At 46.6% G+C, this 23,994-nt stretch overlaps 1 protein-coding gene across 1 annotated transcript in view; it reads right to left on the minus strand.

The window, feature by feature from the left end:
• CDYL2 (chromodomain Y like 2) overlaps window positions 1–23,994 on the minus strand; it is a 211,182-nt gene that overhangs the window by 64,026 nt on the left and 123,162 nt on the right. The window contains exon 2 of the mRNA XM_033219103.1: window positions 22,920–23,511. Within this exon, the coding sequence (XP_033074994.1) occupies window positions 22,920–23,511 (592 nt within the window). The remainder of the gene's footprint in view (window positions 1–22,919; window positions 23,512–23,994) is intronic.

The raw sequence follows: 23,994 nt of genomic DNA on the forward strand, positions 1-23,994 counted from the left end.
AAGAGGGGAAGAAAAACTGCCCAATCAATAGAGAAATGCCAGAAGGATCCCAGGGGCATCAAGAAATGGTGCGCAGTGGTCTACATGCAGCAATAAAAGGTGCCAGGGAATTCACTGCAGTTTGCAAAATACAGAAGGAAAGATAGAAACTTGTCATCGACAGATACAGGGGCAGCTGCCCCTGGGCTAGGGGTAAGCTTGTCTGAGACAGCAGGAAGTGGAGGGTTGGGGTTGAGATAAGGTCACAGAGCATGAGACAGACAGGGACAGACTGCAGGGTACTTCTACCATGCAAATCAGCTTTCAGAAAACACAGCCTCTCCTGGCAGGGCAAAGGAACCATGTCCAAGTTCTCCACCAAGAACATTTCAAACCCCAGGTACAGAAGAGCACCACATTCCCTTCAGGCAGGGAGGAAGGGAGGAAACGTTTAGACAGATCACCAAAGGATGCTATCCCCAATTGAGGGACGCATTATCCATTCTGGTTCCTCACTTACCACAGCCATCTTTAGAAAACAGGGTGGTTCCTTGATTATTATGGGCAGCTGGAGTAGAAGTGATCTACACCTGCCCCCAGAACAGTCTGAAATGGAGACTCCAAGTATCACTTTGGCATCCTCCCCAGAGTCCTTTCTCTCAACCATGCAATACTCACAAGTTGCTGAGTGCCTACGATGGGATTCACTTAGGTTTTCTCATTCCATCCTCATCACTACCCTGTAGGACAGTGTTTGCATCCCCATCCCCATTTTATGGATGAGAAAACCAAAACCCAAGGCCATGCCACTGGGAAGCACCAGCATGAGGGTCAAACTCCAGCATCTTGATCAAGCTTGATGCTGGATTTGAGCATCAACACACTGAAACTAGTCCTGGTCTCAGGCCCTCCTCGTGGTGTTGGCTCTGATGGATGTTCTGCTCTTCTTTTTCAGAGCCTAGTCTTTGCTGAACAGAGGAAAGGAAATGTAGATGCTACACCTGATTCCTGTGTCATGTGATGCTCTACTATGTTATCATCATCCATACACCTGCCTGAAGACCCTACCAGACTGTGGCCTCTTGAGGGATAAGCCTGAGATGTATTCACCTTGGTGTCTGCAGCACAGAGTGCAGTGCCTAGAAGACAGCACATGCTTAACCCAGTGTTCATCCAATGACTGGATGAGCAATCAGGCGGGGGAACTCACTCCAGCAATCACAACATACCCCACGCCGAATTCGTAATAATGTTCCTAATGGTGCCTTCCATATTCACCTCACTCACAGATCCTGAAGCCTCCGTGTGCCAAACATGCTTACAAAGGTTTGGCCTCATGCATGAAAACACTTGTTTTCTGCAATCCAGCTGATCTCACACGTAGATGACTAACTCGTATTTATATTACATCTGGTGCTCTGAATGAGATCTCACCTCTCAAAGATGCCCAAGGAGAGAACACAGCGTGAGTGCTATGAATTTTCCTTCCATTGCAAAGAAAATAGTAACACCTTGTGTGGCTTGAGACATCAGAATACAGAAGGAAGTTAGTGAGACCAGAGTCATTCTCCCTCCTGGAGCAAGCACCCTTCCTCCCTTCCCCACCTGCTAAAAGTCTCCTACTTTTTGATGCAGCTCCAGGGATATCTCTTCTGCACATTCTTCCAGAGCAGTGCATCTCTCTTCTGGTTGTACATCTTTCTTTTGCACTCCTTATGATCCTCTCCCATGTTCACTCAGTACATACTTAATGAGTGTTCACCAGATGCTTAGCACCTGGGGTATACTGATGGGCAGAACCAGACATGGATCTGCCTTCAAGGAGCTTACTCTGATTCAGAAGATCCTGCAATGATGAACATGTTCAATATCTGCATTATCTAATACAGTAGGTGGAATCCACATATGGCTTTTGAAATTTTAATTTTTTGTTTAATTTTAACTAATTGAAACATAAGTCTAATCACCTGTGGTTGGTGGCTACCATACAGACAGTGAAGGGAATCACACTGTAGGAAAATCATCATGGATACCTTCCATATCCTGACAAGGCTTTTCTTAAATGTCTGGCTCCCTCCTCACCCCCAGATAGATTCTTAAAAGCAAGGGCTATTTTAGTTATTCGTATACCTTCAGAACCAGCGGAGGTCCAGCACAAAGAAGGACACAAGTCATGAATGAGTGACTAAATGAATAAACATTAGACTTACAATGGAGGACCTACAGAAGCTCTTACCTCTTGATCAAAAGACATAGGGGGAAGAAGTAAGAGGTTGGAAGGTAGGATAAAAAAATTGCAGTGTTGGGTCTCCTTCTAGCCCCCTAGAAGACACAAGTGCAAAGCACTTTCCTTCCAGTCCAATCTCTCCAGTGTTCCAATCACTCTTAGCATCCTGGGAAGCAGATACAATCAACAGAGAGAACAGACCAACCCAGGGGTAGTTCAAGCTTGAGCACTTCCCATCATCAGTGGTGTCAGCGGGTGGGGTGGAGGGAAGAGTTAAATAAAAGAGAAGATTCATCACTTCCACAGTTGAATGGAACCAAAGGCGGACTGCAGGGTGAAGGTTTTCCAGCTGCAGTTCTAAGAAGAGAAAGTGATAATTCTTATGCATAAGCCCTGTTTCCTGGGCTGTGGTTGACTCGCAAAAGATCTGTCAAATGTTGGGGAGTGTTCTGGGTGTGAGGGGAGCAGGACAATGGTGCAAAGTTAAAATGTCAAGATCTGGTTGTGTGGCAACACATCAGAAAGAAATAATGCATTGCCATCAGAGGCAGCAGTTCGGGACAGCACTTAGGTTCAGTAAGAGTGGGGCGGGGGTGGGGGGCAAGTGTGGTGGTTCACGCCTGTAATCCCAGCACTTTGGGAGGCTGAGGCAGGCAGATCACTTGAGGTCAGAAGTTCCAGACCAGCCTGACCAACATGGTGAAACCCAGTCTCCACTAAAAATACAAAAATTAGCCAGGTGGGTGGTGCGTGCCTGTAATCCCGGCTACTTGGGAGGCTGGGGCAGGAGAATCACTTGAACCCGGGAGGCAGAGGTTGCAGTGGGCCGAGATCGCGCCACTGCACTCCAGCCTGGGTGTCAGAGCAAGACTCCATCTCATAAAAGAAAAACAAAACAAAACAAAACAAAACAAAACAAAACAGTAGGGCAGGGAGGTTAGAATCTTTAAAGAGGGGGAGGAGAAGGGCTGGAGTTGGAAAATCCCTCCGATCACTCCTCCCAATTGTGCTTAGAGATGTGAGGCCAAACGGCCCAATGTGCACGCTGAACTCTGCAGGTGCATTGTAATCTCATGGCCAGTCACTGTCTCAGCCCCTAGTCCCATGTACAGAATCTTTGCTCTCAGGACCTGAATGCAATAGCGGAGCTCAAATTCACAGGTGCATTCAAGAAAAAAAAAAAACAACTTAGCCACAGTTAGCTGCCATCTGGCATGTTAAAATTATGCCTGACAAAATAAATACACTTTGAATTTTAAGAAAGCTTAGGTTCTCAGATTACTCAGAGGTGCTCGATGTGGTGATTAGATGATCTTATGATGTTCACTGTCAAATGTCTAATTTTTTTTTTTTGAGACAGAGTCTCACTCTGTTGCCCAGGCTGGAGTGCAGTGGCGCAATCTCGGCTCACTGCAAGCTCCGCCTCCTGGGTTCACGCCATTCTCCTGCCTCAGCCTTTCCAGCAGCTGGGACTACAGGTGCATGCCACCACGCCCGGCTAACTTTTTTTGTATTTTTAGTAGAGACGGGGTTTCACTGTTTCAGCCAGGATGGTCTCGATCTCCTGACCTTGTGATCCACCTGCCTCAGCCTCCCAAAGTGCTAGGATTACAGGCGTGAGCCACTGCGCCCTGCCTAAATATTTTAAACAGCAGTGTAAAGCATGAATTCAAAATGCAAAACTAACCTGATTAAAAGGAATTTTTTCTACAGATCAAATCATGTCTCCTGAATTAAAACCCTCCAAGGCCATGCTGACTCCAAAAGCTCTATTATGCCAGGATCCTGGTATGTGGCAAAATATTCTGTAGGGTTTCAAAGTATAAAGTGATTTCCTTTCAAATTCATTTTTATCACCTTTTCTTAAAAGCTCACATGCCTCCACCGTCTGGCCTCATCCTGTTTTCTGGCCTTAACTCCCACTCTTTCCCCTTAAACACCTTAACTTCCAGGACGGTCTGAGGTTCTCTGAAACTGACTTTTCCACCCTCTGAGCCATTACTTCCGCTGTTCCCTTGGCCAGGAATGTCATTTCCATCCACCTTCACACATCTAATCCTCCAGGGCCACTTGAAATGCTTCTCTTCCAGACAGCTGTCTCTTCCTCCCCAAGCGCCGGGAACAGCCCATCCCCAGGGCTCCGGTGTCCTGGGCCTTCCTGAGTTCGCATGTTCAGCTTTGCAGCAGGTCACTGGGGACCAGCTAATCGTTTAATCAGCTTAATAAGCTTTGAGTTCTTTGGAAGACATGGCTGTGGTCATCTCTACAGCCTTAGTCCCCACCACATAGCCAGTGGAAAGCAAATGCCTCTTTAACTGAATTGTAGGGGGAGAAAATGATCTCAAAAGGCTAAAAATTCTAAACAGTTTTCCAAATATGACGTAGCTCTTTTCTGGCCTCCCAGATAGCCCTGTCCCTCAAGAAGCAGAAAAGCAGCATTTAGGAATCTAGGTCTCAAGCCAGGACAACTAGATCTGAATCCTGGAACAGTCACCTAGTGACGAATAGACTGTAGGCAAGCTATTTCACCTGAATATACCTCAGTTTCCACATTTGTGAAATGGAAAGGGTAATGACCCTCCCTGCTAGGATTAACTGAGCTACTGCCAGTGCTAGCAAGAGGGCTTGGCTTATTTAGCAAGGGCTCAGTAAATGTTGGCTATTTTGACATGGTACGGACATTCTCACTGTATTTGTCATTTCCCCATATATTTGTTTTCTTCCCTAAACTGTGTCTTGTCTTATTCATCATATCTCCAGAATGAGGCATGCTGAGACCTGCTTCTAGGTATACAATGATAGCTCACAGCAGTCATTTAATAAATATTTCATGAAGAAATCATAAATGGCATTAATGATGCTCGAAATAGATGTTATGTATTTTCTACAAATCTTCTTAATTAAAATATAGTTCCTACTGTCCAGAACACTCTCCTCTCTCCTCTTTGCCCGACCAACGTCTATGTGTCCTTCAGGTGGAAGGTGTGTCTATAATCTCCTTGTTGCAGTGGTATCCACGTTCATGCAGGGCACTCCCGTATCTGCTCACAGTTCACTGGGATATTTGGCTCTTTCCTCAGTTCTTCCCACAGGAATATGAGCTGGGCTGTATCCTCAGCACCCAGTGCCATGCCTGGCACACACGAGGGCTCCACAGATCTTGTGGCCAGTTGTTTCTCACTCACCGCCACCAAGTATTAGGTTGGTGAAAAAGTAACTGAGGTTTTTGCCATTAAGAAAAAAAAAAAAAGCAAAGACCGCAGTTACTTTTGCACCAACATGATAATACGCAGAGTCGCTGGTGGATGCCAGGCCAGAGATGGAGATGTCTTGTTCAACCTCCAGGAACTCAGGACAGACCCTCTTTCTGCCGGGGTGGTGAAGTGGGAGCGAATCAGGAAAAGAGCTGAAGGTGGGAGACGCTTCGGCTTCAGTGGAACAGAAGAAGAAAGAACAAACTGGGAGGCAGAACTTCCAACTCAGTGGCACTGTCGCCAAGATGGTAAGTGGAAAACTCAAGACTCTAACTTCCATGGAGAAGTCACAAAAGTAACAGAGTCCCTTGTCCTGCAACCCATTCTTTGTGATGTGGTAACAGGCACCCAGAGGCTGTCCCTCATGAATTCGCCTTGCAGGCTTACGCAACAGAATAAAACAATATCCTAGGATCAATGAAAAAGTGACAGGGAAGGCTGAGGATGGGGTAGAAAAGCACATTCTTGAGCAAAGTAGGAAGCTCCACCTGAAGCGGAGTCTGATAAAGAAGAGAAATGAAGACTCATGAGGCGCCAGGACCCACCGCTTCATCCTTTCCGGCAGGCTTGCTATTCCTGTACTACACAGGTGAAAAATGAGGCTCAAAAGCTGGTAAGACCTGCTTGGAGATGCTAAGAGGCAATGTTTGTATTTGAACACACGGAGCCCCTATTTCCAAAGCCTGTGCCTGCTCTTACCAGTTTCTTCCCCTCTATGCTACCTGCAAAGTGAGAGTAATTTTTAAAGGTGAAATCTTACAATCCTTCCGTAACTGGGGCTTCTATTAACAAGTCCACCAACTTCATGTTCTATGTTACCATCAAGGCAAAGCAAAGAACTGTGCAAAATACAGAGGCTGCAGCCCAAATGAGATGCACCCTGCTGAAAAGAACTCACAATGCCCTTGATGGGGGAGGGAGCCTGACGCTTTATTAAGAGTCCACTGTGACTTTGTGAATATAAAGGGAAGAGGAGCAGAGCAAGCAGGGCCATCATGGCAGACGTCAACAACAATCACCAGACGAGCCAATGGGAAGGGAATCCTGTCGTTGCTGTGACGAGCCCTGACAAAATATGAGCTCTCCAGGACATGTTACCATGAGCAGGGGCTGTGAAGCCAGCACCCAGGACAACTCAAGGAGAGAGGGAGAGACTGGGCCAGGGGATGAGCAGCTGTGACAGATGTCAGAAGGGTTTGTAGTGGGTGGACCTGGCCTCAGGACCCCCATCTTAAAGCAGAACCAGCTCCTTGAGTCCTCTCTTTCATCTATTCATTCACTCACTCATTCATTTCTTAAGCACCTAAGTGCCCAGCATTGTTAGGTGTTGCAGATACAGCTGTGAGCAAAAACGGAGACCATCCCTTCCCTCGTGGAACTTCTGATCTAGTGAAAGAGGCAGAGATTATGCGAATAATCGGTGTCACCACTACAAACCGAGGTCAGTGCTGTCAACCGAGAAACACCATTAACACCATTCCATGTGTGCAAATAAAAACAGAAACTGAGCTACGCTGGCAGCCAGCAAAGGTTTCCATGGGGGAACTGCTGCTTCAGCCAGACCTGCAGGATGGGCAGAGGTTACTATTCACATGAGGGTTCACGGTGGGAGGCATTCAGGCAGAGGGAGTCACACATGCAGAACACAGAGAGATGGGGAAGGCTTCCATCTATCTGGTTCTTAAGACAAGCCTGACCATCCGAGGAATTCCCTGGAGTTCAGCCTCCTGTGCTCTAGAATTGGCTGGACTGCTGTATTCTTTGTGATGTGTCAACAGGCACCCAGAGGTTGTCCCTCAGCTCTATGCCCTTACACCTCCTGACATCCCTGTCTTTTTCCTCAGTCATTCCGGCTCGTTTTATCACATTTCGCTTATGCATCACCTCCTCCAAGAAGCCCTCAATAATTCCTTCCCCTAAGCAGGCTTCGGTGCCCTCGCCTATGGCCCCACAATATCTTTTCCATGTCTCCATCACAGCATGAGGTACTGCAGTTATTTGTCTAAACAGTTCCTGGTATATGGCAGCCATTTGATGAGTACTGGTTAGCAGACACAGGAAGGATTCATATATGTGCACGTATGTAAAGTGATTTAAAAAACAAACAGGGAAATATAAAGACTCCATTGGAAAAAGGGAAGAAAAATTGAAATAACGGTTAATATTTATCAAATGTCCACCACAAGCCAGCTAATAACGTTAAGCACTTCCTATAAACGAATTCACTTATTCTTTACCCCCAACCCATGAGGTATGAATAAATGCATCTTATAAATGAATAATCTGGCCCAGAGAGGCTGGGTCATTTGTTTAAGGTCACGTGGCTGAACGCCCCTGACTCACCACCACTGTTTCCGCAGCAGGACAGCACCTGGGCAATGCTCAGGGAGAGACACAAGTGGCAGGAACATGAGAAGACGCTCACCCTCATTTAGAAACTAAAATTAAAACAACAGGGCCTGGAAAAGCATTACAAAGACTGGCCCTAGCCAGCTTTGGCAGGAGCAGGTCCCTTTGTAGGCAGCCCAGATGGCCATCTCAGGGGAACAGTTAAGTCCCTGCACACCATAAATCCAAAGCAGCCAAAAACAGGGAGTCCGTTCCACATGTCCTGACTCAGAAACAGTTCCAAGACAAGTTTTAAGTCGAAAAAGAAATCGCAGGACAAGGTGTTCTCACCACCTTCAGTCTTTACTCAGATGTCAGCTTGGTGAGGCCTTGGCTAACAGATAAATAATGGATAAATGGACAACAGATGATAGACAGATATATACATATCTACACATATATACATGGAGAGAGAAATAAATGGGATTATTCCTGTTCATCACCCAACAAACAAGTATTTAAGTAAATATGTAATATACATCACATATATAATACATGGTATGTAATAAATAACATAGATTTAACATATATAAATACATATACATACATACAAACTTAGAGAATAGTCCCAAAAGACCCATAACCAAACATTAACAGAAGTCACCTCTAAATAGGATTTGGGAAGGGAGAATATGGAGACTTTAACTTTTAAAATGCTTATATTTCCTCAGCACTTCGGGAGGCCAAGGCAGGCATTTTACTTGAAGTCAGGAGTTTGAGATCAGCCTGGCCAACATGGCAAAACCCTATCTCTACTAAAAATACAAAAATTAGCCAGGCACAGTGGTGGGTGCCTGTAATCTCAGCTACTCAGGAGGCTGAGGCAGGAGAATCACTTGAACCCATGAAGCAGAGGCTGCAGTGAGCCGAGATCGCCCCACTGCACTCCCACCTGGGCGACAGAGTGAGATGCCACCTGAAATAATAATAATAATTTTAAAATAAAAATAAATTGCTTATATTTTCCATATTGTTTGAATTTTTTACAACTCGTGTATTTGTAACTTTAGAAAATAAAGAGGCCGGGCGCGGTGGCTCAAGCCTGTAATCCCAGCACTTTGGGAGGCCGAGACGGGTGGATCACGAGGTCAGGAGATCAAGACCATCCTAGCTAACACGGTGAAACCCCGTCTCTACTAAAAAATACAAAAAACTAGCCAGGCGAGGTGGCGGGCACCCGTAGTCCCAGCTACTCGGGAGGCTGAGGCAGGAGAATGGCGTAATCCCGGGAGGCGGAGCTTGCAGTGAGCTGAGATCCGGCCACTGCACTCCAGCCTGGGCGACAGAGCGAGACTCCATCTCAAAAAAAAAAAAAAAGAAAAGAAAAGAAAGAGAAGAGAGGAAAGGAGAAGAAAAATAAAAAAAGAACATTTTAAGGACCTGGATATATCACACTGACAAATTTGTCTCCTCTTTCTGGAAACGACTCTAAAATGGCAGTAAAAGATTTTTTTTTAAGTATTAAGCAAAAATAAAGGAGAAGAGTCAACAGTGGGTACCACATTTCTGCACATTGGAAGATAATGGGCAGGGGACAGGCCAAGGTGACCGGCCTGGCTGGGTAGAGGAAGCATCCAGCAAAGTGCCAAGAAGAGGAAGCAGATACGATGATATACCGACCCCCAGGGCCCCAGAGCCCAGGACTCAGAGGCCCCATGGGAAAGTGGTTCTGCCCTCACTGTAAGACTCAGGACAATGGTCCCCAGAACCAAGTCGAAAGTGGCCCTGTAGATGTCCCCCCTCCACCTCACTGCTGTCTTGTAGGGACAAGGAGCTGGGTCAAGCAGATGGTGGGAGGTGGTGGCACAGATCTGGGGCAGCAGAGAACAGACAGGTGCATGGGTGGAGCCATCAAAGCCAATCAGAGGTCAGTACCCCGGTCTCACTCAGTCGGGGAATGCCAGAATTGGGAGCTAGGACATCGGGAGAGGCCAAGCAGGAGGGTCGGTGGGCAAGACAGCTAAGTCTTATCCTCTGGCATGGTTTGTGGCCTCAGGCAGGTGCTTCCGCCGAAAACAGAGCCTGTGTTCTCCCTCCCTGAATGGTCGCTGCAAAAGCTCCCTGTGCACCTGTCCAAACTTAGACAAGGAGCCTCCAGAAATGAGCTGAATATTTCTGCACACATGGACTGTGGTAACACATGGCTCAGCCATGAGGGTGAGTGTACACCATGAGGGGCATGACCGCAGACTGGCCACGACCCTGCCCAGCCAGACACATGCTCTGAGGAACTAACTTGGTCCTGGGAGACCACCTGATCTCACCCATCTCCATGCAGGAATCCCTCTGCCTAAGTCTGCCTAAGCCCACCCAAACAACCCGTGACATGGAGCACAACAACCTCATCAAGCAGCTCCAGCCACGGGTGGGCAGATTTATTAAATTGGAGTATTCAGAAATATGTTTTTATTCTTCTCATTTCCTGCCTTCTTTTCCCTCAACAGAAGCATATGACAAACCTTCACGTGAAACAAATAAAACAGGAGTGACATGGTTTGCCTGTGCCCCCACCCAAATCTCATCTTGAATTGTAGTTCCCATAAGCCCCATGTGTGGTGGGAGGGATGCAGCAGGAAGCGACTGGATCATGGTGGCGGTTACCCTCATGCTGTTCTTGTGATACTGAAGTGAGTTCTCATGAGATCTGATGGTTTTAGAAGGGGCTTTCCCCCGTTTGCTCAGCACTTCTTGCTGCCACCACATGAAGGATGTGTTTGCTTCCCCTTCCGCCATGATTGTAAGTTTCCTGAGGCCTCCACAGCCCTGTGGAACCGTGAGTCAATTAAACCTCTTTCCTTTATAAATTACCCAGTCTCGGGTATGGCTTTATTAGCAGTGTGAGAATGGACTAATACAAGCAGCTACTGTGGCTGACATGGAGAAGGGAGCGCTGGAGTCCACCCACCCGGCTTCTCACCAGGAGGCCTTTAGGGAACCCCAGGGCTCCGTGGACAGCAATGTCTTGCTGACATGAGGCACACGAACCTATTTCCAGGCTCATTTTGTCCCAGAGTCTCGATTTTCTTTCTGGGACAGGATGAAAGAAGTCAAAGAGAAGCCATGTTACAATATAAAAAGTGCGAATCGAGGCCTCGAGGCTGGCACTCCCAGGAACACTGCACCATAGTCAGGTTGCACACGAGGAAGATAAAAGGAGCTTTACACACAGGGGCTTGCCTCACCAGCTGTTATTCCACCCCTTGGAATAACACGAATATCTAAAGAAGGCTGCCTCAGGGTTTCGTCTCCTAGGTTCTCCTCTTCTAACCAGTCCAGGGTTCTGACTTTTCTCTACGGAATCCCTGACCCCAGTGGAGGCTTCTCTCCCCCGCCCCAGCCCCTACCAAATCTCTTTTCTTTGATGTTTCCCTGGAGTCACCCATACCCTGGGCTCCTTATTAATAGCTCTCCAGGGAGCGGACAGGTGGATATAGGTAGTAGAGGTGTCTGGGGCAGCCCTTAACGGAGAATGTCTATCAGCTGAGCTGCCCAGTGGGTTTAAAGAGGGTGGGAGAGAGTTAGGGACAAGCCAGAGGAAGGCCAGAGTGGCTGACGTAGAGGTCAGAACCAGATTTTGATATTTCTGCCAGTTCATCAAAAACTTAGAACCAGTTCTTCCATGGATGACCTGCATTAGAGTGGCTGCCACAAGTACAACAGGGGGTTCCCTGGCACTCAGGCCCCTCCTGCACCTGGCCCCAGCCTGCCTCTCAGCTGTCGACCAAGTCTTTCCCTAAGCACACCAGCCCCTGCCCTAAACTCATCTCCTCACCAACCAGCAAACATGTTCTGGGCTCTCCTCCTTTACCATACCAGACCTCTTCCCTGTGTATCTGAATTCTCTCCAATCTCAAAAGACAGGAGTGAACCAACCACAAAGAGGAAGTTACAAAGAGTACTTGAGCATGCAGAGAAAAAGCTCAGCTTCAGTGGAGACTAAAGAAATGCAAATAAACGATATTGAGGCTCTTCTTGTTCCCCTTAAACACACACATCTGGCAAGGCAATGACAACACTAGAAAATTATACCTTACTGGTCAACATTATTCTTTTTTTGATGGGGTTAGGCAATGCGAATATGGCAAAATTCGCAGTACAATCCTGCCTCTGGGAATCTAGTCTAGAAAAATAATCCAGAAAAAAATGAAAGAAAACCAAAGAAGTTTAGACCTAACCTAAATGTCCAACAACAAGAGACTGGCTACATAAGTCAAATATTGCACAGGTTAGGTATCCCTTATCCAAAACGTGTGGGATCAGAAGTGTTTTGGATTTCTGATTTTTTTCAGATTTTGGAATATTTGTATTATACTTACCAGTTAAGCATTCCTAATCTGATCACTGAATGCTCCAATGAGCATTTCCTTTAAGCATGATTTTGATATTCAGAAAGTTCTGGATTTTGGAGCATTTCAGATTTTGGACTTGGGGATATTCAACCTGTATATCCTTCTGAAAACATATAAATGGCACTACTAAAATTCCAATATGAAGAGTTGCCCAATATGGAAATAGATGGTAACAAACATATGTTACATTGAGAAGAAAAATCAAAATGCAAGTGGGTTGATACAAAATGTTCTACACACAGAGAGAGACACACACATACACAGAGATGAGTAGAACAGGCTTTTCCCTGTGTGTGATTAAGATCTAATGATAAAGTCAGATATCACAGGATAAGGTGATGTAAGAAAGCCATTTTAAAATGCCCAGGAAAAGAAAGTAAGTAAGAAAGGAAAGAAAGAAGGAAAGAAGGAAAGAAGCAAAGGAAAGGAAAAGGAAAAGGAAAAAGGAAAAAGGAAAGGATAAGGATAAGGAAAAGGAAAGGAAGAAAGAGGATCACAATTCTGGCTCTACCTTGTTACTATCTAGAGGCTGCAGGCCAGTTGCCTAACTAACTTCATAAAGCCTCCATATCTTTATGTGTAAACTAGGGATAAAAAGACAACCTACTTCATAGAATTGTCAGGATTAACAGAGCTGCTAAATGTAACATCCTTAGCCCACCAACACCTGACTCATAGCAAGGCCTTAATAAATATCTGCTCTTGGTGCCAATGCTGTTATTGTCATTATTAACAGCAGCTCATTGGGCACTAGGAAGGCTCACGTTGGCTTGTATAAAACACTGTCATGAAGTAAGTGTATAGAAATGCATCCTAGGATTAGGTAAGTGCTTTGTGTCTTGTAGGAGCACTTGCCTCCCATCTCTAAAATCAACAAGGGAGGCTGGGTGTGGTGGCTCACGCCTGTAATCCCAGCACTTTGGGAGGCCGAGGTGGGTGGATCACTTGGAGGTCAGGAGTTCAAGATCAGCCTGGCCAACACGGTGAAACCCCGTTTCTACTAAAAGTACAAAAAAAATTAGCTGGGCATGGTGGCATGCACCTATAATCCCAGCTATTCAGGAGGCTGAGCCAGGAGAATCGTTTGGACCCGGGAGATGGAGGTTGCATTGAGCCAAGATCATGCCATTGCACTCCAGCCTAGGTGATAGAGCAAGACTCTGTCTCAAAAATAAATAATCTTAAAAAAATCAACAAGGGAATTTAAGTCAACTTCAACACTTGCCAGTTATATCGAAGTCCACACCAAGTAGATTATTTTGTTTAAACAAAATAATTATTTCGCTTGAATGAAATATCTACTTAATGTGGCTTTTGCTATTTCTTCTAGCATTGAAATAAACTTTGACAACTAAGGTAGTTTCCTTTATAATTCATAGATGTGCATGTGGGCTTAAATGAAATAATTTTAATAATCTAGATGACAAAATTAACATTTCCTTGTTACCAGCTGGTATCTTGCCCATTCAAGAATACAAACCAATATGCATACCCTTTCTTCCCCTCAAATTCTCCTAAATGCCTGTGGTGGGATGAATAGCAAATTCTTAAAGATATCATATCCTAATCCCTGGGACCTGAGAATGTGGTGCCTGACATGGCAAAATGGACTTTGTGAATGTGATAAAGTTATGGATTTTGAGATGGGAGATTATCCTGGATTGTCTTCGTTGGGTCAGTGTAATCACAGGGGTCCTTGCAAGAGGGAGGCAGGGGGCTTGGAGTCAAGAGAAGGAGATGTGAGGATGGATGCAAAGGTTAGAGAAATGAGGGACCATGAGCCAAGGAGTACGTGCAGCCTCTGGAAGCTGGAAAAGGCAAGGAAATGGATTCTCCCACAGGGCCTCCAGAAGGAGCACAGTCCTGCCAATGCACTTTAGATTTCTGACTCCAGAACTGTAAGGGAAGAGGTGGTGTTGCTTTAAGCCACCAAGTTGGTAGGAATTTGTTACAGCAGCCATAGGGAACTAATACAGTGTCCCTTGGTTCACTAAGAGCACTTTCATTTCCCAGATGGGAGCCTGGGCTCACAAGTGGGTACTGTGGTTCCATCCCAGCTCCACCTTCTGTGACACTTGGACCAACTCAAGCAATGCACGTGTCTTCTTTAAGCATCCATTTTCCAGTGTAGAAATGGGGGCTGTCGAGGAAATTAAATGCACAGCTTCTTGGAGAGCATTTAGAAGGCTCCCTTGCACATGGAAAGCAGTAGGGAAATGGTAGCTGTTATTCTGCATCCTACTTAGCTAGCTTCTTTTTCTTCTCCTTTTTTAAAAAAAACAAAAACAGCTTTACTGAGATTTATTTTACATACTATAAAATTCACCCATATAAAGTGCACAATTCAGTGACTTTTAGTGTGACTTGCAGAGTTGTGCAACTGTCCCCATAATCTAATTCCAGAATATTTTCGTTGCCCCAAATGAAATGCCGTACCCATTAGCGGTCACCCCCCACTCCCTCCTCCCCTCAGCTCCTGGCAACCACTCAGCTACTTTCTGTCTCTACAGATTCACGTATTCTGGACGTTTGATACAAATGGAATCATATCATATGTGGTTTTGAGGTTCATCCACGTTGCCGCGTGTGTCCACTCTTGATTGCTCTTTTTGACTGAATAACATCCGTCGTATGAAAAGACTATATTTTGTTTATCCACTCATCAGTTGGTGAAGATCTTTGTCCTTTTTTTGCCATTTCTTCTAGCATTGAAATAAACTTTGACAACTGAGGGAGTTCCCTTTACAATGCATAGATGTGCAGGTGTGTGTGTATATACGAGGTGTGCATGAGTGTGTGACGTGAATATGTGCATGTACATGTACATGCATGTATGTGTGTCTTTTAATCGAAGGTCCTAAGGAAAATCACCAGGACCAGAGGTCCCACCTCCCTGGAATGCCAAGTCAGCATCTCTGATACTACTGAAGATGCCTTGAAGGCAGGCCCAGGGGTGTTGGCCAGAACAATGCCCTTGGCACCTGGGAAAGGTCTGTTGGCTTCAACCTGAATCCTTAAAGTACCTTTCTTCATTTATAAAACTGGTCACAGACCTGCAACAGCTTCAGCATCACCAGACCCAGCATCACACCCTAATTCCTTCCCTCAGTGCTGTGTCTTACACTTGCTGAGCCTCCGTTTCCCCATCTATAAACAAGGTTAATCCCACGTAACCTTGTTATGTTGCTATGTTGTTAAACTGCTATATCAGAGAACCACTGAGGAAATTAAATCACATTTAGTAGATCAAATACAAAGAGCTAGGCTTTGCCCGCAGTAGGAACTCAAGAAATGTTAGCTACCATTGCTACCATCACCACCACCACCACCGCTGCCACCATTATCATCATCATTCATGAAGACTGGCTGCTTTGTGTGAGCAGTCAGGGTGGAGGAGGGCCCTGGGGTCCACCTCAATGGGGGGAGACTGGCTTTTCGCCAACATTAGTAGGTGAATTTTTATTATTGTTTTGGAACCTTTACAGACACTGTACCCGCTTACTGCTTGCTCCTGGCGGGGGATTGCTTCCACTCCCCCACTGCAGCCTTCTTGGAAGTCCCCTGATGGAGAGCCATGAGCAAACAGTGCCTAAGACTTTCCTAAGGACATCGAGGGAGGAAAACGACAGCTGAGCAGATAGGAAAAGCAATTAGTTGGTTTCTAAAACTTGACAGTGGTCAAGACTCCATCATCCTCTTCTGGGCACCAAAATCAAATCCAGAATTCAAAAGCCAAGCGGGAAGAATCGATTCTCCCCTTGGATCTGCCATGGGTCAAGTTGCTCCTGGTTAAAGAGTCAGATTTCCCATCACAGTCTGGCACTTTCTGCATGCACGCGGCAGTGGCCAAGTTGGACAAGGTCTTAACACCACCACGTCAAAGGGTTTTAAGTTAGTTCATTAGCACAAGTTCCTTACTTGACACACTGTGAAAGACAAAAGATTAAAAAATCCTCAAGTTTTTGTTGTTCCTGATTTGGAAAAATCATCTGCTTGTAAAAATCAAAAAGGTTAGTGAAAGTGTACTGGCCTTGGGGTGGGTACTTGAAGTGTGTCAGGAAGAACAGCTGGGCTCAGGGAAGTGGATACAGGGATACCTGTGCTGACAAAAGGCTGCCCCGGGGGCACCTTCCTGACCTCTCAGTGATTCACCAGATAGTGTGGGGCCAATGCCGATGACACTCAGAGCCCTCCTGAGCCAGTTTCCCTGGGCCTCTTCTGAGACAAGCTCGGCACCTAGAGAAGCAGTGGTGATTCTAAAGGTAATGAACTGGGGTCATTACCTTTAGTTCAGGGCAAGGAGTGAGATGTTTCTCAAACAGTCATAATTTTGAGGAAGTATCAAGGGAACTGTAATAAACCCAGAAGGTTATTCAGGACTTTTGCTACTGCATTCTGAAGTGAGATTGACTTATAATTTGCCTTTCTCCTCCTCTCTTTGTCTGGGTTGGAAATCCAGGTCATACTGACCTCATCACAGGAGCTGGGAGTATTTTCTCTTTTTCCTGTTCTCTGTAACCATTTGGATAAGGGAGGGGTTATCTGCTCTAGAATATGTGGTCAGATGATCTATTCTAGAATGTTTAGATTTGCCTGCAAAACCCTCTGGGCCTTGTGTTCCTCCTTTCTTACTTCTTCTGAGGACTTTTTAACAATCAATTCAATTTCTTTTTTTTTTTTTGAGACAGAGTCTCGCTCTGTCGCCCAGGCTGGAGTGCAGTGGCGCAATCACAGCTCACTGCAGCCTCGACCTCCTGGGCACAAGTGATCCTCCCACCTCAGCTCCCTAGGTAGCTGGGACTATAGGCATGCGCCATCACACCTGGCTAATTTTCGTATTTTTTTGGAGAGACAGGGTTTTGTCATATTGCCCAGGCTAGTCTCGAACTCCTGGGCTCAAGCTATCCACCTGCTCACCCTCCCAAAGTACTGGGATTACAGGCGTGAACCACCGCTCCTGGCCCAATTTCTTTAATAGTTATTTCTCTCTTCAGGCTTTCTAGCCCTCCTTTAGGCTGTTTTGTTGAGTTGTATTTCTCTATGGAAGTGATTATTTTATCTAGGTTTTCAAATTGAGTGGCATGGAGTTAGTCACAGCATTTCAGCCTCAGAAGGACCACACCCATCTGTCAATAAATAAGGAGGGTGTCGGCCGCGCGGTGGCTCACGCCTGTAATCCCAGCACTTTGGGAGGCCGAGGCGGGCAGATCACAAGGTCAGGAGATCGAGACCATCCTGGCCAATATGGTGAAACCCCGTCTCTACTAAAAATACAAAAAAAATTAGCTGGGCATGGTGGCAGGTGCCTGTAATCCCAGCTACTCAGGAGGCTGAAGCAGGAGAATGGCATGAACCCAGGAGGCAGAGCTTGCAGTGAGCCGAGATCACACCACTGCACTCCAGCCTGGGTGACAGAGCAAGACTCCGTCTCAATAAATAAATAAATAAATAATTAAATAAACAAAGAGGGTATCAAAGAAGTACATCCTGTGCCACCAAGCAGTGCCACCAAGCACTCCTGACCCTCCCCTAGTCACAACATGTTTTTGTCAGCAATCAGGGCTTAGGAAAATTTTACTGCCTGGAATCCAGCTGGGCCATGGTATGGTATAGAGGCCAGTTCTATAGTTAAGTTTGTAGTCAAATTGCCTGAGTTTCTCTCCTAATCCCAACCTGGGCTCTTGTAACCTCGGTCTCCACCTCTATAAAACAGGTAGAACAACTACCTCTCAGGACGGCGGCCATGAGGATCACACAAATTACTTTGGAAACTCCAAGGCCTCATCTCAGGGAAGTACTTACACTCTAAAATTTTCAACCTTACAGCTTTTCATTTCACAAACTTTCCATTGACAAAGTCTTATGAATGCCAACTCCAGGTGCAGAGCATAAGCACTTCAAGTTACCTCAGTATCACCACCTGGCAGGTACAACACCATCTGCATTTTCATCCCCACCATCTTAGGGCTTATTAGTCTAGAGCAGTAGTTCTGAAACTGGGCTCACTGGACCAACAGCAGCGTCTAGGAACTTCTGCTGGAGGTGCAGATTCTCAGGCTTCACGCTACACCTACTAAATCAGAATGCTGAAGGTAGACTGAACAGTCTGCATTTCAATATGCCCTCCAGGGGACTCTGATGCTGGATCCAAGTTTGGGAGCCCCTAGATTCTCAAAAGCCATGGGGCACTTCCCATGCTTGCACTTATTTCCCAAGTGCTTTTAAAACACGGTTCTCTATTATGCTCAATACAGGGAAAAATGATAATCATATTGAAAAAGTGAGTAGGAAGAGATAAACAGACGTTCTAGAAGTGAAAGCTGAGACCATTTTAAAAGATCAATGGAGAGAAAATGGCAAATGTTGCGTGTGTTGTGTGGGATGACTCGTTCAATGGTAGAGATAATTCTGCAAACACTGAATCATGCAATGTGTGAGATGCAACGTCTGTGCAGCAGACAACAGTCATCAAGACGCAAGGAAAAGGATCTCAAACATCCTTTGAGAAATGTGGACATGGGGCCACAAGCCTGGCATCAACAGTGATGCTCATCACCTTCCTGGTAATTTGGAGAACGCTGCAAGTCTTTATGCTATTCTAGGGCTCAAAGAGAAACGATGGCTCCTAGTTAGAGACGTTTCACAGGTTAAAGGCTCATGTGAATCCGTAAAACACCGACGCTTTGGCCTGTTTAGACAAGAGCGCTAAGCAGTTCACCACGCCAGAACCACAGCAAGGGTTAGCAAACCCACCAGGCTTTTCTGTACCGATGAAACCGGTATAGTTTTCGAAAAAGAGAGAGAGAGAGAGATGCCTAGTAGAAAGTGCAAGCAAGGCAGAGACGCTATGTCAGGTTTTAAAACTCTGAAGGACCAGATCACATTTCTTCTCACAAGCTTCACATCCAGGGAGGAAAGATAGATTTACCAACAAACGGATCTATGAACCATCTCTTACAACCAAACTCATCTGCTGGAGCTCTTGTATACACTTGTGACTTCTACAATTCAGCATGAATGTGCAAAATCCACCCCCAACCCCCCTGAGATCCTGATTCACTCAACTGGGATAGAGCCCATTTTAACAAGCTCCCCAAGGGATACTGAGGCAGATGGGCCCCGGACCACAAAGCCAGTACTCATTGCCAAAGAATCAGAATCAAGAGCAGAGTAGAACGGCTGCACATGCCCCACAAACACTGCTGGGGAAAAAACGCAGTCTGAAACCAAAACGCCACCCGCCAGAGCCCCAATTTAGCATTTGTTCCACAGCAGATCAGAGAAGTCAGCAGTAAATGAGTAACATGTTACATAAGTTGCTGTTCTGTATGCAGAACCTTAACTCACCAAAGAGAAGTTAAAACCATATAAAAAGCACCAGCCCACCCCCAAAACAAATGCTGTGCAACTGTAGCCAGGATCCCCCATCCCCTTCTGCTGGGCTAAGATGAGCCCTCCTTTGTGCTGCAAACTCCCAGGGCTCACCCTTGAGCCCCTGGAGACTGGATCCTTCAGTCCAGATCAGGGAAGGTGAGGTTAGGGAAGAGGGTGGAAGGAGGACATTCAGGGCTACGTGGGCATGAACACTGGCTTCAGTAAAGCTTCCCTCTGGCTGAAAACACACATGGGAACACGTTTTGCTGGACTACACCTCTGGCCTGTTGCTGAAAAGTTCTGGAACCACAGCATCCCCTCTCTCCTGAGTCTTGTTCAAGAACCTCAAACCACTCTCTTCAACATTCTCCTTCTCTCTCAGGCAAGTATTCTCAGTCTTTTTGTCTTCCCAGTTCCCCCAAACCTGGCTAACAAGTTAGTTCTGATTAGAATGTGAAAGGCTAATGGCTGGGACAATTATCACACCAGTGATCACAGAAGATGTCACTGCGGGTATGGTGAAGCCAAGCACATGTATGTAACATGTGTTACTCCTTCCATGGAGCCAGCCTCAGGCACCTTCTCAACATGGGGCCAGAGGCCAGCATTCCAACTTCCTGGCAAGTTTCAGAGGGAAGCTGTAAGTTTCAGAGGGAAAAGTACATATCTATCTCTTCATTACTCTACTTCGAGCACCCAGCATGCTGAATAACTCTTAGGAAGTGATCAAAAAATCAGTATTGAGTTGAATTAAGTTGACACCTGATGTGAAACTTCAAGAACCCACCCCCCACAAATTTGGCCACAAAGCTCATCTTAAAATGCAGTAGAGTCACCCAGGAAGCTTGTTATAAGTCCATCTCCTGGGCTCCACCCCAGACTCAGGAAATCAGACTCCATGGGATCTGCATCTGTCACCAGTTGCCAGGTAATCTAATACATGCAGAATCTGAGAGCCAGTGCCTTAACCTTACAGCAGGCTCTCACGGGCACCAACGCTATGGGATGTGATTAAGCAAAAGAGTCCTTTTGAAACAGACAAAACAGAATAAAATAGAGGCCGGCATAGTTCAAGTAGGAGTAGAGAACGTACAACATCAGGCAAACATGAGGAAGATAAGAGATCAGAGACAAGAAAGGTCTAGAATAGCATTTTGGAGCTAACAGGACTAGCAACCGATCTCAACAGGTTGGCCCTCCCGTTTCCCCTGCTTGTGGGGTACCATGCCTTATCACCAGATCATGGACCAGGGGGCATCAGCAAAGCCGAAGGGTGAAGAGCACAGAGCTGGCAGATCTGCCTCACTGCAGAAGGCTGCACAGCACAAGAGGCACACCCTCATGTAGACCTTTGCGAGTCTGGCTTTTCTCCTCCACACTGCAGACTGTCAGCTACAGTCAGCAAATCTTCCTCCCTCATGCTTTACTCTTGGGTTGCCCCATATGAGCAGGGCAGGGGGCTGCTAACAGCTGGAATGCAGGGAACCCTGCCAGAGCCTTGCCCCTGCACCCAAGGGGCCACAAAAGCTCCCCTCGCCACCCTTCCTGAGACAGGGAACTCCGCCACCGCCGGCAGCCGTCACAGCAACATCAAACACGGGTGTTTATGCCAAGCCCCATTTACACGAGCCCACTTCTTCTCGAGAGATGGATTTCTAAAACAAACAGCTTTTACATATGTTCACAGGCACACTCACGTCAGCATCAGGGATCCCCAGACGGAAACATGAGTCAGTCTGGGGCAAAGATGCTAAGTAAATCCTGTTTGGGTGAAATTCCTCTCTCTGGAGAAACAGGCGCCTCAATGCGGATTGCTCAGATTTCTCAGCAAGAGTCCCTAAAGACAGCAAACTCTCGCAGGGGAGCCAGTTCTGCACATTCTGGACTCTAAATCTACCATCGTCACACTGATGTGCGTTGGCCTCATCACCCCAACCTTCTGTGAGCCCTTCTAACCATTCCGCCTGCACCCCAGCATCCCTGTCCCCACATGCACCCTGGTTTCATCAGGGAATCTGATGGCCCTGCCCTGTTGGGCAATGGTTGCCCACACTCCTGTAAGATTTCTGGACATTCCAAGGCTTGGGTCTCTGGCAGCCAAAGAGACAAATGCCAACAGGTAGACACACAGGTATCTGAGAAGTGAAGGACTGCACATAACTGGCAAGGGCAGCTAACCTGAAAGACTGATGCCATGAAGGACTTAGGTAAGGAGCAATGTGACTACACAGGAAATCTCAGGTTTGGGAGCATGAACTACATGGGTCATTACCTCCTGTTTCCTTAATTTTGCCTATAGAGACTTTGGAAAAAGGAGGAATTCCATAACCTAACACAACACACGCAGGCTGTGTTAGAGTAAGAGGGTGCAAACTGAAAGAATTAGTGCAGGATGAGGTCAAGACAGCATTTAGGACCCACTATAGTCTGAAGGTTATGTTCCCCCAAATTTCATATGAAGAAACCTAACACAAAATGCAATCACAACATTAAGAGGTGGGGCCTATAGGAGGTAATTAACTCATAAGAGCTCCGTTCTTGTGGACGGGATGAGTGCCCTTATAAAAGAGGCTGACAGGTGCTGCCTTGCCCCTTCTATCATGTGAGGACACAGAAGGTACCAGGTAAGAGGAACAGGCCCTCGCCTGATGCAGCACCTGCTGGTGCCTTCATCATGGACTTCTAGCCTCCAGAATTGTGAGAAACTGGATTTCTAATTTTCATAAATGACCCACTCTAAGGTGTTTTGTGACAGCAGCCTGAACAGACTAAGACAGGACCTAACATAGGCCAATCATCCAACCTAGAGACAGCAGAAGGGCAAGAGACTGCAGCACAGGCGCTGGCGTGGTGAACTCCAAGTCCACACTGCATGTGAGAAGACGGCGTGGACCCCAACCCAGACCCCACCTTTCTGGACTACACTGCTGGGGGCATGATGAGGCTGCAAGCAAGGGCTCTGCACCGTGACCTGGGAGGCACTGGCCCGCTAAGGACACATGTCTTGGGTCCTGGGGGTGAGGACTTGAGCTGCCCTCAGAGAGGTGGATCTAGAGGGGTTACCATGGCCTTGGGTGTCTTGAAGTACAGTCTGGAACTCTGGACCCATTCCAGATCTTGGCTGGAGCATCAGAGGCTTAGCCCCCCCACATGCATGAGGGTCTGTAACCAACACGGGCCTATGACCGATTCTACAAAGCTCTAGGTGAGACAGATGAAGGGGGAATCACCGGTGAGCTAAGAGGTGGGGATGGAGGTGGGGGGTCTTATGTATGTCCCTAGGCTGCAGGCAGAGCTCCCCTTTTGCCATGGCCAGAGCCAAACCCAAGAGAAAGAAAAGCTACAAACCGAGCCCGTTCTCCACCAGCGTGGCGTGGTTCACGTCGCAATCGCCCACATCTTGCTCTCCAACGTGATCATTCAAATCCAAGCCAGGCTGATGGGACCCGTTTCCAAAGTGCCTCTCATCCTTCTCAGAGCCGGCGTCCCCATTTTCCATCCCGTTCTGAGCCTTTTTCAGGGGCATTATTTGCAAACCACTGGGGGTAGTCCTGTAAGACACTGTCTTGGCAGCCCTGTCGCCTCCTGCAGGGGGCTTGCTTGAATACCCCTTTTTTGGCTTGGCCAGAGGAGGGTTAATTCGCTTCCGTTTATGGGAGGTCCCCTTGCTCTTTCCAGGATCCGAAGGTCTGTGGGAGAGTTTCTCAACAGACGGGCCTCGACCGTCACGCAGGAGCTTGGAGGTGCTGGACTGCTTCCCTGACTTGATCCTCTTGTCCTTGGACACGTGCAGCCCATTGAATTCATCAATAAACTCCTCACAGTGCAAGAGGTGGTGCTCCGGCTCCCACGTGTCCTCTGTGCTCCCGTAGCCTTTCCATCGGATAAGATACTCCCATTTTCCTTTCTTGTTCTTCCTCTTGTCTACAATCCTTTCAACCTGCGATACAAGACGAGAGGATCAGAAAACAGAGAGAGAGAGAGGAATAAAGTCAGTTCTAGGCAACAAGAACAGCATAAAGCCTTTGGGATAGAGGCATCTACCCTAGCCAGAGTGTGAGCCACGAGCTGTTCAATGCCAGAAGCCAACACTGGCAGAAGGGTTCAAGAAGGCTGGTTTATTTTATGACATCACTGTATGGAACCCAAGGCACATGCAGTCATTTCCTATGACCACTCTAGATGCCACGCCCAGCTGGTGGTAGCCACATGTCCATCCAGGCTTACTTTTATTTGAAATTGCATTGCAAGTTTTCACAAAAGATCTGTATTCTTTTCATTGCACCAAAGTAGACGCAGGCTATTAAAGACCAATTTGGTGTGAGTTCTTCATCCTTATTTATAACAGATAACATTTATTGAGCAATTATATGGGAGGTACTATGCCAATTTATCCTCACTTATAATAATACCGATGATCAGT

The sequence above is a fragment of the Trachypithecus francoisi genome, unplaced genomic scaffold, assembly GCF_009764315.1.
Source record: "Trachypithecus francoisi isolate TF-2019V2 unplaced genomic scaffold, Tfra_2.0 Lachesis_group10, whole genome shotgun sequence".
Lineage (NCBI taxonomy): Eukaryota > Metazoa > Chordata > Mammalia > Primates > Cercopithecidae > Trachypithecus > Trachypithecus francoisi.